The 16,928-nt window shown below is 41.8% G+C and overlaps 2 protein-coding genes across 2 annotated transcripts in view; one reads left to right on the top strand and one right to left on the bottom strand.

Moving 5' to 3' along the window:
• TXNRD2 (thioredoxin reductase 2) overlaps positions 1 to 11,504 on the bottom strand; it is a 50,100-nt gene extending 38,596 nt beyond the window's left edge. Inside the window, exons 1-8 of the mRNA XM_084649106.1 lie at positions 11,228 to 11,504; positions 9,685 to 9,750; positions 9,079 to 9,135; positions 8,358 to 8,502; positions 7,955 to 8,029; positions 6,280 to 6,358; positions 5,058 to 5,120; positions 672 to 742 (exon numbers count right to left, since the gene is read on the bottom strand). Coding sequence (XP_084505232.1) covers positions 672 to 742; positions 5,058 to 5,120; positions 6,280 to 6,358; positions 7,955 to 8,029; positions 8,358 to 8,502; positions 9,079 to 9,135; positions 9,685 to 9,750; positions 11,228 to 11,303 — 632 coding nt within the window. The 5' untranslated portion in view covers positions 11,304 to 11,504. The remainder of the gene's footprint in view (positions 1 to 671; positions 743 to 5,057; positions 5,121 to 6,279; positions 6,359 to 7,954; positions 8,030 to 8,357; positions 8,503 to 9,078; positions 9,136 to 9,684; positions 9,751 to 11,227) is intronic.
• A 3,224-nt stretch (positions 11,505 to 14,728) lies between these two features.
• Positions 14,729 to 16,928, top strand: part of COMT (catechol-O-methyltransferase) — a gene marked incomplete at its 5' end in the record, with an annotated part of 34,808 nt that continues 32,608 nt past the window's right edge. The window contains 2 exon segments of the mRNA XM_084649107.1: positions 14,729 to 14,840; positions 14,843 to 14,847. Coding sequence (XP_084505233.1) covers positions 14,729 to 14,840; positions 14,843 to 14,847 — 117 coding nt within the window.

Raw genomic sequence — 16,928 nt, forward strand, 5'->3', positions numbered from 1 at the left:
TGCCACATTGTGCATTGAAATTTTGGGGTTTTCTTTATGAACACATTTTTACTATTTTGCCTAATTAGCTTGCAATGTATAGATGAAAGTTTTATCAGACTTAATTTTGTATTAAGTTACATATATCAAACTAGTATTTCTAGTCTGAAGTAGCCAAAAAGAGGAGAATAAGAGAATGATAAACACAGTGTCATCATGTTCTATGTTCTTTGACTTGCTGTCAAAGTAGCGGTACCAGTTAAGAGTAAACACTAGCAAAAAATAAACTGGACTATGTTTTACCAATCTAAAACTTATTTCAAACATACACAAAAGAGTCACAGCAAAGAATAACAATATGGCATTAAATTCTAACCACTTGCTGCCCTCTTGTGGCTTCTTTTTATAACTGCAAAAATAAAATAAAAAAAAAGCTACGTTCATCTAGGATGCTGAAAATTCAATTTGCTTTTCAAAGGTGTTTCTTATGCAAAACATTCCTGTGGTAGGCGCAGAAATAAAGTCACAAAATAGCTTTACTAAATTAGGCATAGCTGTATTCAGGAAAAAAATTTCAGAGGTGAAACAGAATGATAGCGAAAGCTAGAATGCAAAAGCAGTAATTTAAACCACTATTTTGCCTTACTGTAGCAAGGTAAGAATGCAAGTAACAGCATATATTAAAGTCTTACGTTTTTCCAGGAGATTTTTTCAACCAGAATATATCATCACTTGTAATTCCATATTCCAATGCACCTGGAATCTATGAATAAAATGTATAGATAATTTTGGAGCTTATAGAACACATTAAAGAAATAAATGAAAATTTGAACTTGAGCACTACAAGACACTGTACTGTTTCCATTAGCTCGATTTCTGATTTTCTGCAAAATAAAAACCACAAAGCTAAAGAACTACACAGAGGTGCTAATACACATTTTAGAATTTTACTGCATTTGTACATGCCCAGTGGTTTAAAAAAAAAAAAACCCACCACCAACAGACCCATCATACGTTGAACACCCCTGAAATTCCCATTGCTTCTGTGTGGAATCAACCCTATGTTCTTCATTACGTGCGGTGACTTTTTAGAATGTTTAGGCTCTGATCTATAGTATTGGTCACCCACAGAATTGCCAATGTTATCTATAGATAAGGTAGCTGCAGTCATCTCTTGTACTTTTTTCCTACATTTACTATTGCAACAGTGGTTAACATAGATTAAAACAGAAGGGGGAACTCTCATCACAGCAGCCAAGAAGAAGAGTGAGTGCTGCTTACCCAAACCAAGCACAAGAGGGGAACTTTTCTTCTTCTGTCAAAGGAGTGGGAGCTGTGGTGTGCCTTTCCCCCCCTTTACTTTAACACATGTGCAGAAAAAACCCTGAATGCTTCAAGAGTAATATTAAGAATAAGTTATCTAAGGCAATCAGCAAGTTCTTAGGTGTGATAAAGCTGAAATTCTATCCAAACCATGACTGTGAAGCTGGGACTCTGAATTTTTCTATTCTAGTCTACGTAAGTTTTTATACCATGCTCAACAACACAGTATGAGTAACTTCCTGTAGTGCATTAAGCCACATGACTATACACCTGTCACATGTTTGTTCTCTCATCCTCTCCCCAGAGGAAGAAGCATGCGCACTGGAGTTTCTGGTTTTGGTAGTGTGGTGCTTTTAAAAAAAAATGTATATATAAATATATCTATTGCTCTGTGTTTATGTTAGAGAAAACAAGGTTGAAGAAATGTGTCCTGCACTTGGAGCAGAAGGTGGTGAGGTCTGATGACCCTAGTTCATGGGGCAGTTCATATCACAGTCTTGGACCACCCCTGGAGAGGGTTCTGTCTCCCACACAGACAACCTTTACTGTTTTTGTGGAGAGTTCCATTGTACCAGAGGAGCATAGTTACTGATCACAGTCTTTGTCCTTAAGCTTTAGATGATCTTTTACATATCCTGGACCCAAGCCATGGAGTACTTTGAAGATAAGGACTGAGACTTTGAACTTGATTCAAAATTATATGGAACGCTAGTGTAGACAGTGAATGATAGATCTGATGTGTTCACGGTAGGACACACACTGACGTGTTCTGCACTAGTTGGAGTTTCTAAAGTGCTGAAGGGTTTCATACTCCGGTATACCACCTTGTGGTTATCCAGCTGAGAGGTGAAGAAGGCATGAATAACTCAGGCCAGGTCTTTGTCTGCCAGGATGGGATGGGAGTTTCCTAGCCAAGTGGAGATGGTAGAAAGCATTACTTGTAGATGCTGCTATGTGATAGGTCATCATCAGTAAAGAATCCAAGAGTATTCCTAGACTACAGACTGAACTGCCCAATTAGGGGGTGTGCATCTTCAACCAACAGAGACTGCACCTTGTCTGCAAGCTCTTCAGAATACTTTTCTCTGACCACAAGCATCACTGTCTTGCTTCAGCCAACTGTTCTTCATCCAAGAGCTGATCTCATTCAAACACTGGGCCATCATGTGATATGTTTGTATGCGGTGATGGATAAGTAGATCTGTAGATCATCTGCAAATTGCTGGAACTTGAGTCCACGTCATCTGAACACTTCACCTAGAGGTTATAAGTAGGTGTTGAAAAGGAACAGACAGAGAATTGATTCTAGTGGTAGAGGTGCAGTTTCTCATCACTACTCATTGGGAGCATCTTTTCAGAAAGAACTCTAACCATTTTAGCATGTATTATCCTAGGAGCCTGCCACCTCTCTCAGGCAAGATAACAGATGCTGCAGCATTCGACACTGTTGACCATGAGAGAGGTACACCATGATGAAAATGGATGACTGTCCTCTATCCATTAACAGGAGGAGATCATCCATCAGTGCCACTGAAGCAGCTGCCACTAAAACTTTGCCAATGATGCTCATCGTATCAGAGCACCAAAGTCCCAGTACCCCTCCATGACAATAGAAGGAAATGGGCAGACACTTCTGACATGGCTTACTGAACGAACATAGATAATAAGAACAGCAATGTCTACATAAAAGGATGCTCAATACCACCTCCACTACTCCTATGGAGAAACCCATTTTTTGTTTTTCCTTACAAGGGCTATAATCATTTTTAGATTTGACTAGGTCATGCTTTCACCCTTCTTTCACGCAAGCATTATACAATAAGGGATGAGGAAATTACACCTGCAGAAAAACAAGCGGAAAGCCTATTTTTGTTTTTTTACACTGTGTCAAAGGAATTTACATTGTGTGTGTGATGGGGCAGCTGCCCCACACAGGCAGAAAAAGGGTTAAAGCAGCCTTGGGGAGGCTGCACAGAACCTAGCCAATCAGAAGAGGGCTTATTGAGCCAGCCAATAAGGAGAAGGCTTAGTGGAGCAGCCAATCAGGGCCAGGCTGCCCCATATAAGGAGGGCTGCTGAGCTGAACAGAGACAGTTTCTTCCTAGAGGCCAAGAAGGGAGGACTAGTTGAGAGTGACAGCACCACAGACAGAGCAGTGCTGGTCAGGGGAGCAAGAGGGAGCTCCAGACTGATGGCCACCAGACTGAGGCCCTGATAGAAGGGCAGAGAAGGTGCTAGGTCTGTGGGGAAGTGGTCTGGGGAAACAGATGGCAGAGTAGGAGGAGGGGCATTATGTGGCTGCTGGCTATAGGGTCCCTGGGCTGGGACCTGGAGTAGTGGGCGGGTCTGGGTCCCTGCCCCCACCCCCACTTGCTACCGAGGGGAGTGGCTAGTGCATTGACTGCAGTTTGCCACTGAAGTGAGCGGCTAAACTAGAGCTGTAGTTTGCCACTGAGGCAAGTGGATGGACTGAGGATTGTTGGGCCCCCCGGAATGGGGGAGAGATCCAAGTGGGGTACAACTGAAGGGCTCTGTCCAGAAGAGGATGCTGCAGTCCAAGGAGCAACATGGGTCCTAGAGGTGAGTGACGACGGGCGAAGACACCACTAGATGAGGGCGCTCTGGTAAAATGAGAGCTAATTCCCAGGATGGCCAGCAGGAGGTGCTGTGGCGGTGAGTCCCATCCCATTACAATGTGTGATATAGGTATTGCCAGCTAGTTCTGAGAGGCTTAAGGTTCAGCGAGATCAGCCTTTGGTAAACAACACAGATGGGCCTCAGGATAACTAACATGCTATGGACCCTTTACCACCAGGTCACTAGTTAGAACCCATCCCTGGTTGATAGCAACTTCATCTGAGAACAGACCAATGGCTTTTATGAAATGACTTCAGACATCTCAATTCAGTTTCTAGTGGACAGGTATTTACCTCTCAAACTCACCATCACAATTAAAACTAACTGACATTTTCAGGAGAGTCCAAAAAATGTAAATCACCCTGATCCCAGGAGGTGTTCCCTTCCAATCAATTGTCAGGACAGTGTGGGAAAGCTTGCACAGCGAGTGCCCATACTTAACTGTCTGTTGTACAAGAAGATGACCAGTTTTAAGGACTGCTAGTCTGGCACCTTTCACCAGCACTAAAAAAACATTCTTTTAAAAGAAAGCTGGACCTGCCTATTGCTCTCCAACTTCAGATGCATGACCCTGAGACATCTCATAAAACTGGATTACATGGCATGGAATCCCTTGTGCAGCCCCTTAGAAGATTACACAAGTGATGTGCTACTTCTATCTGTTCTGCTGTTTTTGAAGGTTAAGGGTTTAAACTGTGCAAAGCTATACTCATAGCTGGAGGCTTTTAGACTCAAGGACGTTCAGGGTGGTGAAATAGGGCAACAGGTTATGGCCTGATTAAAAAAGGGATAAAAATCAATTTTGAGTTACCATCCCATATCACAAAGCCAGATTGCCAAGATCCTGGATGGGTCAAAGCTTTGAGTTTACAGCACAAGCAACATTTGCCTTTAAGTTGTTGCACAATTTCAATTTAGCTTGCAGGGTCTTTTATTTTAATTTTTTCTGGAAAGCTCACGTATTATGTTAAAGACAACTGTTCCAGTTCATACACTCAAAGAAGTTAATCATTTGTATCTTCACCTGTGCATTTATGTCCTTTGGTAAGTCCTCCAAACCTTTAGTGTGAGCTACAGCAGAAAAAGTGAAGCTATTGGACATGGCAGACGTGACTTACATGCGTAGGATATATTGGCCTCCCTCCAGTGGCAATAACAATGTTTTCTGCAGTAATGACCGTCTGCAAATAAAGATACAAAAAGTTATCATCATGATCCACAACCTCCGCAAGAATCGCCAGCTTTATTCGGAGACAACCTTATTGTCTGTCATTAGCTTTTAATTACATACATATGAGTAATAAGAACTGAGGAAAAACTGGCATTAGCACATGCTGTTTGTGTAAACTCGTGCACCAACCAGCACTATTTTAACACAGGTTGTATTCATCTAAAGTACACGCACAAAAACTCTACTCCTACACTTTCCCCACCAGTCTGTCTTTTTAATCTGGTAAGGCTTTCAACTGTTCCTACGATATTGATCGGACTCAAAGGTTCCTTTTGGAGGCAGTAGTTGTGTACCAATGGCAGCTAATTTTTTCTTTAATTTGGCTATAAGAAGATAGAGACTATGACCAAAATTTTCAAAAGTGACAAATGATTTTGGGTACCAAAATCAAGACACCTTAAAATGAGTCTGATTTTCAGAAAGCACTGAGCATCTGCTATTTGAAAGTCACGCCTCTTTAAAGTGCCTCACTTCTGAAAATGTTGGCACACTTCTATTTTTATTCCAGATCTTTTGCTCACGGGGCAGAAGTGATCACTAACCATGACTCCACTCAGGTTCTTGAAGTTAAACTGCAAGATACTTGCATTAAAAAAAATGAACGCAATGTTTTCCCAATTTTGCAAATGGAGGAAAAGCATCTCTTAGATGACCCAGGAGACAAGATAAGGAGAAAGTTTCATCTAGTGGTTTCAGCATGACAGAGTGAGGAGATCGAAGTTCTATTTAAACCTCTGCCATTGATCTTGGCTCTGCCAATACTATGGGACTTTGGCCAAGACAATTAACCTTCTTGTGCCTCAGTTTTCTCATCTGTAAAGTGGAAATAATAATACAAGCTAACTCAACATTGGGAGTGGGGTTTATTATGCTCAATTATCAATATATTAATGTTTATTTAAGCACTTTGAGATCCTTGGATGGAGAGTACGTTACAGTTGCAAAGCCCTGTTAATTTCATGTGCAGGAGGTTCTGGCTTGATAACCGCAAACTAAATTTGCAAAATACAACCTAGATCCCAGTATATTTGACAGCTAATAACAGACTTGGGGCTAGAGTTTCTGAAGTTCAACCAGATTATGCTATAATAATCAGCCATGTAGCTCACCTCTTTACCTGCATTTGTCAAACCACGGACTGTGTGTGGATCCACCAAACTGCCTGTGAGGTTGAAATACTTCACTTTTCTGTTTAAAAAAATTACACCTGCTTAGTGAACAAAAATCCAAGGGACATACAATCAGCTAGCCTACTCTTTCAAGAGCATCAGACCTAAAGTGACACACAGATAGCAGCAAAACAGGAAAGTAAATGGAAGGGGGGCATCAGCATTTCGTAGATCTATTTGTGGCATCACCACTGACTTATGTGACCTTAGGCAGGTCATTTAAGTAGTCTATACTATGTGAATAACACCTATTGTAAAAGATGTTGCAAGGTTTAATGTCAAAAAAACCAAATTCCACTGACTTCCTAGATCAGAGGTGCCAAATAAGGGCAAAGTATTACTATTTCACTGTAGTGCATACTTAGGAACATTAGCTTTGTGACTCCCTCTGAAGTTAGCTATACAACTCCTAAGTTACCCATTAACTTCATATTCACCACAAAGGAAACATTGCCAAACGGTCTAGACAACCTTGAGAAAGGCCTGAGGCCTGAAAAGTTGGGGATAGTGTGTTTTCTGTTCATTAAATGATAACTATGCATTCATTTTTCTAGTTCAGCAATGTTATTTACAGATTCACTGGTGTTGTGTGCAAACTCTCTCAAAGGAATCTCAGATCTAGTCTATATTAATGTAAATTCTCCTGCAAACCAGAGAGAATTCTGGTCCTGAAGAACCATCCCATTCACTTGCACTCATCCTTAAAGTTACTGTAGTGCTCCTTCCAGAAGAGGCTGGGCACAGTTCCTTCCAAAACTTATCAATATTACTTTGAGTCATCCCAGCAGAAAGATTTCTTATCGCATTCCTAACTTAAGCTCTGTGGCACTCCAAAACTAAATCTCTGAGATGACAAAACTTCACAGGACAGCTTCTGTCTAGCAGTCACTCCTAATCACTTTGCACATAAGTAGGGCCCTACCAAATTCATGGCCATGAAAAATGCATCACGGACCATGAAATCTGGTCTCCAACTGTGAAATCTGGTCTTGTGTGTGCTTTAACCCTATACTAAACAGATTTCATGGGGGAGACCACTGTTTCTCAAATTGGGGGTCCTGATGCAAAAGGGAGTTGCAGGGAGGGGTCACAAGGGTATTTTATGGGGGCAGTAGTATTGCCACCCTTACTTCTGTGCTGCTGCTGCTGGCAAGGCACTGCCTTGGGAGCTGGGCTCCTGGCCAGAAGCTGATGCTCTGAAGGCAACGCCGCTGCCAGCAGCGCAGAAGTAAGTGTAGCAGTACTGCAACCCCCCCTACAATAACCTTGTGACACTGCCCCACCAACTCCTTGTAGGGGTCCTGACCCAAAAATTACAACACTGTGAAATTTAAGATTTAAACAGCTGAAATCATGAAATTTACAATTTTTAAAATCCTATGACACTGAAATTGACCAAAATGGACCATGGATTTGGTAAGGCCCTACACATAAGGAAAAAGTGGCAAAATTTTTCACTCATTTAGCTGACATTAACAAACAGATTAACAGTCTCTGCTGGAGAGTTTCAATACTTGCAAAAACGCAGGAAATGCCAAAGCTGAAACAGCAGTTCTACAAAGAAGAGAAAAGCTGCTTGATTATATGAGGGAAGATGAAATTTAGTTTCATTTACTTGTCCTGTAGCTGCACTCTGTGTCCCCAGTTCAAGGATTTGACGTAATTTTGAATGGCTTCTGCCATCGTAGACCTATCAAGAAACAAGACATGAAGTGTTAAATCATATTACAGATTCTGAAAATGCAACTCAAAGATTGATGCACAGGTAATTGATGGAAGTTAAGAATATTTTTGCAACATAAATGACATTAGAACAAAGTGCTAAATCAAAACTCACACACAATATCTTCTTTGTAAAACAAGCAAGCCTGATTTTTTTCAAAAGAGTTGCCAAAGAATGGTCCAAGTGAAATTCAAATTCTGTTGCTATCTCAGAATGAAGAGCAGTGGGGAAAATTTTGGTACTTTTATTACATATCTACAGGAAACACAAAATGCATAGGTACAATATTCTTTACCAGTCATGGTGAACAGGGTGGGATATATTCCAGCCATAATGTTGGGCATCTTTAAGGGCGCTCCCTAAAAGAGCTGCTTGATGCATAAGCTTTTTAGGAATGCAACCAACGTTCACACAAGTGCCACCAAGTCCCCATTTGGTTCCTAAAGAGAACATATGAAAAATCCAAACAGATAATCTTAAACTAATGCAGTTAGATTGGAAATCACAGGCGCCCCTTACACAATCTGCTGCAGATGAGTTTCTAACTCTGCTTAAGGTATATTTATGGAAGTAACTATTTATTTTTAAATTTAAAATTAGTACTGAAAATAGCTTAATAGCTTACACTGCTCAATGCACAAAAGATCTAAAGCACAGCAACACCAACTATAAACATTCAAATGTCTGCATTCCTACCTCCTAATTTACATAATAAATCATAGAAAAAATTCAAGAGCCACTTGATTTATAGATAAGATAATGAACACAAGCTGAATTGTAAGTTACATTTGCTAACAGTCATGTTTTAACTGAGATAATGATTTTAAACTTTATCAAATTCCGCTCCCATTGAAGTCAAGGGGAGTTATGCTACTGACTTCTAGAGGGAAAAGGTTGACTTACAGTGTACATCTACAATGCCAAACACCACCACCACACTGGCACTAATGCGTTTAGAAACAGACCTATTTAAAGACTTGTTTGGTATAAAAAGTGATCATGGCTTACTTTCATACCTTTAGGTGAAGGATCCACATAATCTAGAACTGCCACCTTCTTTCCAAACTGAGCAGCTTCAAAACAAAAACAAGGAGAGCGAGTATATTTAGCAAAGGGGAAAACACATGAAGAAAAACCTCATTATAGTGCTGCAGTTTTGGAGGGGGAAAAAATAAGGTTATTAAACATGTTAAACACAGTTAGTAAAGAGAGCATTTCCCTGGCATTTCCAACAGCTGTCTGGCTTTTCTAATTTCAGCAATTGTTCTTACTATGTGTAAACATGCAGAAGGTATAATAAAGAGTAAAGGAAAAAAGGATACCATCTACTGAAGCATTCAGTGTAATTTAAGCCCTTATTTCACTACTGTTGAGTGTTAAAAATCCAGATGGCAATGAAGCCAGAGTTTAAAGAAAGATAAGAGGGGAAAAAAAGAAAACCCATACAAGACTGTCCTGTTCTTGTCTATGAATGACTCCGTAAATATAAGTGAATTAATGATTTAAGAAAACATTCTTTGTAGGGACTGAATGCTTTAAGGAGACTAGCAGAGACAGTAATGAGAACTAATATTGACATAATTTAAACAAAAAATTGAAATTATTTCTTTACAGCTCCAAACCTTCTTTTGCACAAGCAAGGCCTCCAGAACCTCCACCAATCACCAGAAGATCATACTCATTTTTGCCTATGAAAAAAACATATAAAAAACAGAAGAAGAAATTAGAAAGATGGCAGAGGTACATTACAAGCTGTCAGGTTTGGGTTTTTTTATTAAAATATTGTCATATGCGTGTCCCATAACACTCTACTGTACCCACTAAAACATTCTACCCTCCAAAACAACAATGTGCTAGTGCATGAAAACCAGCACATAAAACTAACCAGTTTGTTTTCTGAAATGAAAAGCAAAAAGTAAACAAACAGCAAAAAGGGTGACAAGTAAATTAGATATTTTACTGACAATGTCCACCAAAAGGTGGGTTGACATAAGTCCTAATGCCTCTAGCTTACTAGATCATTATAATTGGAACTCTAATGCATATTTTATTGACAAGAGTGTAACAGGTCCTATACTGTGGCTGAAGTTTCCATGCATGCAATCTCCAAAGCAACATGTTAAAGAGACTTATGAAACTTTGGTTGAAAGAAAGTTGTTGTAGAGGTAGACATTTTTCTACCCAAACTATTTAATTTTTGTTATCAAGGAACGAGATGCCGCAATCTAAATTACAAACTAGTGGTCTGCGACAACCAAGAGTATTTTAACAAACTCACTTTTATACAAAGGTAAAAACCAAGTGATTTCCATCAAAACCAGCCAGATCACTTGGTTTGCTAACAGCTGATTTTTCAAGCTACCAAAAGCCATCAATTTGTAGTTAAATAAATAAGAAGCGATAGCACTCAACAACTTGCAGGATATGAGAAAACCCTGTATCACCAAGCTTCAGAGGGGTAGCCGTGTTAGTCTGGATCTGTAATAGCGGCAAAGAGTCCCGTGGCACCTTATAGACTAACAGACGTATTGGAGCATGAGCTTTTGTGGGTGATGACATGCATCCAAAGAAGTGGGTATTCACCCACGAAAGCTCATGCTCCACTACGTCTGTTAGTCTGCAAGGTGCCACGGGACCCTGTATCACCAGTTTCAACGGCGGGAGTCTTCTGGGCAGATGTGTACGTTTCAGAAGAGAGACAGGTGGAGCCCAGAACAACTGTCCTCCCCCCACAATATAGTGGTTGTGCTTAAAAAGTTGTTAGGTGCCTTCAGATAAGGTGTCACCGCAAGGTCGGGGTGTCTCAGAGCTGGGGGAGGGGGACAGAGTCCTCCCGCCCCCAACCCAACCTTTCCAGGGCAGGGGGAGATGGCCCCCTACCTGCCCCTCCCCCGCCGCCCCCAGCAGCTCCCTAGGTCCAAGAACCAGGAGCTCACTGCCCCTCCCCCCACCCCGGGAGGGTCTCAGTCACCTCCCCCAGCGGCTGCCCCCCAGATTGAGGCAGGGTGGGGAGGCCGCCCCCCGTCCCCACCACAGCAGCTCCCCCGACAGGGCGACCCGCTCCTGTCCCCCCCGCAGCAGCTCGCCAGGAGACAGAAGGGGGAAGCCATCCCCCGCCGCCGCTCCGGCAGAGGGTAACCGGCAAGGAGATGGGGGCCGCCGTACCTGACAGGACCCGAGCCGTACGGCACAGCACAGGCTCCCATGGGAAGCGCTTCCGCCCCCGCCACAGCGCCGCCATGTTGTACGGCAAGAGTTACCGCGGCGGCCGCCGCCCGGGCAGGACCCCAGATGCCCGGCCTGTCCGGCTCAGCGCCTGACTGAAAGACAGGGAGGAGCCGCCGCCCTCGTGCGCCCCTCAGGGACCGCCTGGAGGCGGAGAGGGTCGGCTCGGGGCTCTGCCACTTCCCGGAGGCGGCGGCGGCTCCGCAGGGAGGCTGCACTAGGTTAGTTGTGGGGCTGAGTGAGTCAGGCGGAGGGCAGCGCCCGGTGGGGAAGGACAGCCTGGGGTGCGGGCTGAGCAAGAAGGTACGTGGGTGTTGGGCGACCCCGCCGAGGCTCTCGGCCAGGCGAGGGACGGGGGTTCGAGTCCCCGTTCCGTCTGAGGCGCGGTGTCCTTGGTCAAGTCACTTAGCCTCTCTGTGTGCCCCGGGGAGCAGCGCCGCCCTGCGCACCTTGCGCGAATCCGTGCCCTCAAGCCTGTGGGGAGGGGCTCCGATCCTGCACGAAACATTATCCCACAAACTCTGCCTACGCAGCCTTTCCCATGAACCAGAGGGTTTCCTTGCTAAACTCCTCCCCTGTGTTGTGCTCATATCATTCCAATTTAGTTTTAAGACATGGTTGTTTTTTGGGGGGGGGGGGTTAAACAGGCCCTCTGGCGACATAGGAATTTACTTTGTTTCAATTAGCAGGTTTTTCTGGGACTGGCACACATGCCTCAGCAACCCCTCTGATAAAGAAATGGAGGGAAGGTCTCTGCAAAAGGGGGTCAGATTAAAAAAATAAGAGTATGGTACACAGTTTGAGCAAAGAATACCTCTTAAACAAGAGCAAAACTCATTTTGTCCAAAAGTTGACATTTGATATTGTGGGGGTGACTGGAGGTGTGAAGATTTCCTCCTTCTTTCCTGAGGTTGTAGAATCAGCCCATCAACACTACTGCAGATGAATGACTGGAATATTTAATGTAGCATTAGCACATCACCTCTTCAAGATGAGGAGGATCTATGCAACGTGCACCCCACCTTTTCTCCATATCATGTCCCTTAGCACAGCAGCACTACATCATTGTTACCAGGGGGCCTGCCCCAGCCACACAAGTGAAGGCAGGAGAGCCTCTAAGGAATTAGTCTAGTGGTTGGAGTTGGATCTAATCCTGATCCTACAACTGACTGACTATACAGCCTTGGGTAGCACTGTACTGGTGTGCCTCCTGTTATCCATCTGTAAATTAACAATAATTATATTGACCTACTTCACAGGGGTATTACGTGATTTAATTATTGTTTGTAAAGTGTTCTGTGATCCTCTGATAAAAGGTTCTGTAGAAATACAGACCAGCCATTAATCAAGATTATGCCAGAGGGACCAGCTCATTTTTTTTCATTCAAAAGTTCTGGCTATGGTCCAGTTCCAGGGCATGTTACGACATGGGAATCTAAATACTTTGGTGATTTGTTTGTTACAAATACCAAGGTAGACTGATCTATTCTTGGGACTTTAAGGCCTTGGCCTTGTGGAGAAGCAGCCCTAGAAAGGGACCATCTTTAGTCATTCTCTACTCCCTCCCTCCTTAAGGTAGCTGAGGAACAGCACTGATTGGCTCATGAGAAAACTGCATCCAGCCATCTTGTGCTTGAAATATGGTCAGTCCCATGCAGGGCTGAGGGGTCACTGGGTGGGGGGAGAGGCAGGATGGAGGGAAACTAAAATGGGGAAAAGAAAGATTTGAGGGACTAAAGACACCACCTAGGGTGGATAGAAATGCTCTGCATACACAGTAACTTTCTTTGTTTATTGTTGTTTTACACACACCATGAAATGAAAACGGCAACGCTTTGATAAAAGGATTGAAAAGCTGTTCAGTATCATGATAAACACCTCCTTGGTATATTGCTTGTTGAATGCCGGATAGGTGATGTGCACAAAACTAAAGATAAGAGTTCAATATGTCCAAAAGGTGGAGCAAGTTCTCCTTGCCGTGGATTTATCATAAAGGTTGTTTTCCATGGGAAAATGTTGCTCGACGATTACATTATTTCATTACTAGGAAAAGTCGCTTATCAGCAGTGTCTTGCTGCTTAAAAATGTCCCATAGCTAGGAATCCTTAGTAAAAAATTCTCTGATACTCAGCCCCGGAGAAATGTGCTCTTAGGACCATCAATAGCATTTCTTTCAGTATCAGCTGCAGAGATGGGTCATGATGTGACTGGAGAATTTGTCCCACTGATCCTAGTATGATAATTATGGCTGCTGAACAGGTATTAGAAAAGCAAACCTGAAATCATGTTCAGAAATGCCTTTTGTGCTGATAGATGAATGCACATATCTCCTACACCCAAGCTGCTTTGATATGGAGCTGTGAAAGAACACTCTCTTAGAAATCTGGAATGCAAACAAATTTCTTAAATGACGTGTTATTGGACTCAGCTTCATATTTTCTGAATATCGTCAATTGTAGCAAGACATTTAAATGTTTTACAGTTTTATACTCTGGATGGCATTTAGTTGATTTTGGGGGGGAGATTTGTTCAATACATTGTAAACAATACATTATAAAAATGGAAAAAGGAATGACAATGTATGATGTTTCAGAAATACTTTTAAATAAATTCTGCAAGAAACCAACCCATATACGTAACCTTCGTATCTGTAAAACGATAACAAACCTGCCAAGAAGGAGACTGTCATTTGGGGATTAATTTTCAGGACAATTTTAAAAGTCTGTGTCTCTTTGTCATGATGGATTATATATCTGTGTTTTTCAGTGAAACTTTTAAAGTCTCCTTCATGGAGAGAACCAGTTTGAGATACACACTGTGAAAAAGGGTTTTGTAACTTTCTGATTGGTGTGATGCTGTGTTGTTGTAATGTTGTTGGCTCCAGGATATTAAAGAGTGGGGGTTTGTGAAGTAATTTTTTATTGGATCAACTTCTGACACACAATCTTTGGAGCTCTGTGTAAGCTTCTCTCTCTCACCCACTGAAACTGGTCCAATTAAAAATATTACCACGCCCATGTTGGGTAACTGATTGGTACAAAGGTTATCTTAACTTTTCTTTTCGTTTTGACTTTATTCTCCTTATACCTAACGAGTGCTTTCCAGCTGTACTAGCTAGAAAGAGAAGAGGAAGTGAACAGCCAAATTAGGTAGCTACTGTTGTTTTTTTTTAAGTTACTACACTATTATTCTGTTTTGCAAGGGAGGGGGTGAATTAAAGCAATTGTATCTTACTGTAGTCCTATTGAATGTCCTATGAGCGTGTGGCTGGAACTGGGTTAATTGGTTGAGCTAAACAGCCTTCTATGGAGGACTTACAGTTGCTTTCCACATACATTGCTTTCTGTGGTCAGTTGCTAGTGTGGGGCCTGATCTTGACATAAAAGAGGGGGGTGAGGGAGAACTAGAATCTGCTGGTGACCTTGAGAAAGAGAGGAAGGCATGGCCTGTGATATAAGTGAAATGAATGGGATTGTCTGTGGAAGTGACTTGAACAGTAAGGCAGGAGAAGAGAGCCAGAGCTGCGATGGGGCAGGAAGAACTAGTGACATCAGGCTGAGGTGACTGGTGGTCCTCCTGGCTGGGTTCTTTTGAAATAAGAAAGCTTGGGGAAGTCAAGCCAGCTAAGTGTGTGGGAAATACCTCAGGGTGGGGGCTAGACTGGCAAACAGGGACATCTACTTGCCTAAGATAGACAAAAGCTATGGAAAGCTAGTCAAAATGGCTTGTAGCACTTTTGCAGACATTTCAGTGGAAAATTATGTAACACTTTTCAAGCTCCAATTCTTTACTTTGGGGGTTGTAGAAATAGAAAATTAGACCCTTTTTTACAGTTGTATTGTTTTGCACTGGTAGAAACAGAACTTCAGTTAATTTGCAACTGAAAACTGTATGCTATCTTAAAATGAAAAAAATGGCCTGGATGTTAGAACTCTTGCAAAAATTGGCTTGTGGAGGTTTTTTAAAAGCAGAATATCTCTGAAATGTCTAAATCTAAATGAATTCAAATTCTTAATCTTGGTTTGGGAGAGTGATGTAGTATTTGGATTTCATCATAAAGCTTCCGTAGATCCCAGGACATTGTTAAAATCTGGGAACTTTCCTGCATTGAAATGTTAGGATTTAATAATATGTAAAATCTGAAGATGCATCTAAAGGATAGAATTTCACTCCAGAAAAATTACCCGAGGGGGTTGGGAGACCCACAGAATTACTCTCTGTTGTAAACTGGGTCATAATTTAATTTCACCAGGTTTTTTAGGTTTAAAAGAAAGTCAGCCACTCTAATGTGTTTAAGTACCCTAACAAGACTATTTGTAACCTGAGACACTTCCTTTGGCTAAAGATGTTTTCTACTGTTTTGAAATAGCTGCTTACAGCTTGTGGAAAAATAATTGTTTTATTTAGAATCCTTCCAGCAAAATTTCTGTTTTTTAGAACTTCTCTTTTTTCTTTTCTTTTCTTTTTTTTTTAAACACCAGAAACTTTTGGCGTGTTAGTAGGGTCTTTTTGTTGTTCAGAAGTTCATTTGTTTTTTCTCTTTTTTTCTTCCTTACTTGAAGCTGTCATTTTTTGTTTGTGGCATCTCCTCAACAGCTAATTGATGTCAAGTGAGGAAGCAGGAGCAGATGGAGTTGTAAGCAGCAAAGTTCTTCATTTTATGCAAATAAGTCAAGATATATTAAAAAAAGGGAGGGGGGGAGAAATATATAGAAGTATGGAAACTTAACTGCCTCTGAATGTTTGTTACTTTCTGTGACAAGTCAGCAGATGTTGAAACTGCTCTAAATAATAGCCTTTTAAAATGGAGACAATTGGTTTGTAAAGCAAACAGTGAATGGTTTCTTATTCTCACTAACTAGTGTACTTCACCTCTAGTTCTCTATTAAACTTTAGAGTGGGGTTTTGCCGGCCACCTTGCTTGATTGTTAACTATTTTATGCATTAAGACATCTTCCAGGTACTTTTCTGGAACAAATATGGCCCATTCTTACTTTCTTGAAGAACTTAATGTGACTCTGAAAAATGGAAAATACACATACAAAATAAATAAAAATCCCCTCATGCTACTATGGAAGTAGAAGGCTTGAAAGAACTGACTGGAGGAAAAACATTTCACTTGATCTGTAGGTATCTGTAGTAACGTCCCAGCTCTTTCCTCCATCTCTTTGTTTAGGCTTTAAAAATCAGGCTTTGGCCAGGGTTATTGGGAAAAGAGAATGTGTGCTGCTGGAATATGTGTATGTGCCATGCATTGACTAACTCATCGTCTAGTGCAATGTTTCTCGACCTATTTACCATTGTGGGCTGCATATGCAGCTCTCTGTGGTATGTGGGCTGCATCCACACAATATATATATTTTACCTATTTGGCCCTGAGGATGTCACATAGGCCGCAGCTGTGTGCTGACTGAGCGACAAGCAGCCCGTGGGCCATGGGTTGAGAACCACTGTTCTAGTACCTTGGGTACACAGCAAAGTTGTATATCCAACTATAATGGTGTATTTAAAGCTATGTGCAACCCCTAGGTTGGCCACGGTAGTAGTGGTGTAAATGTGTTTCGATTGTCATATCTGATTACAGAAAAGGGGACTGAGCTATATCAGAATAAAAGTCATCTTTTTACTGGTATAAGTGTGT

This window comes from Lepidochelys olivacea (assembly GCF_965140295.1).
Source record: "Lepidochelys olivacea isolate rLepOli2 genome assembly, chromosome: 15".
Taxonomy (NCBI): Eukaryota; Metazoa; Chordata; order Testudines; family Cheloniidae; genus Lepidochelys; species Lepidochelys olivacea.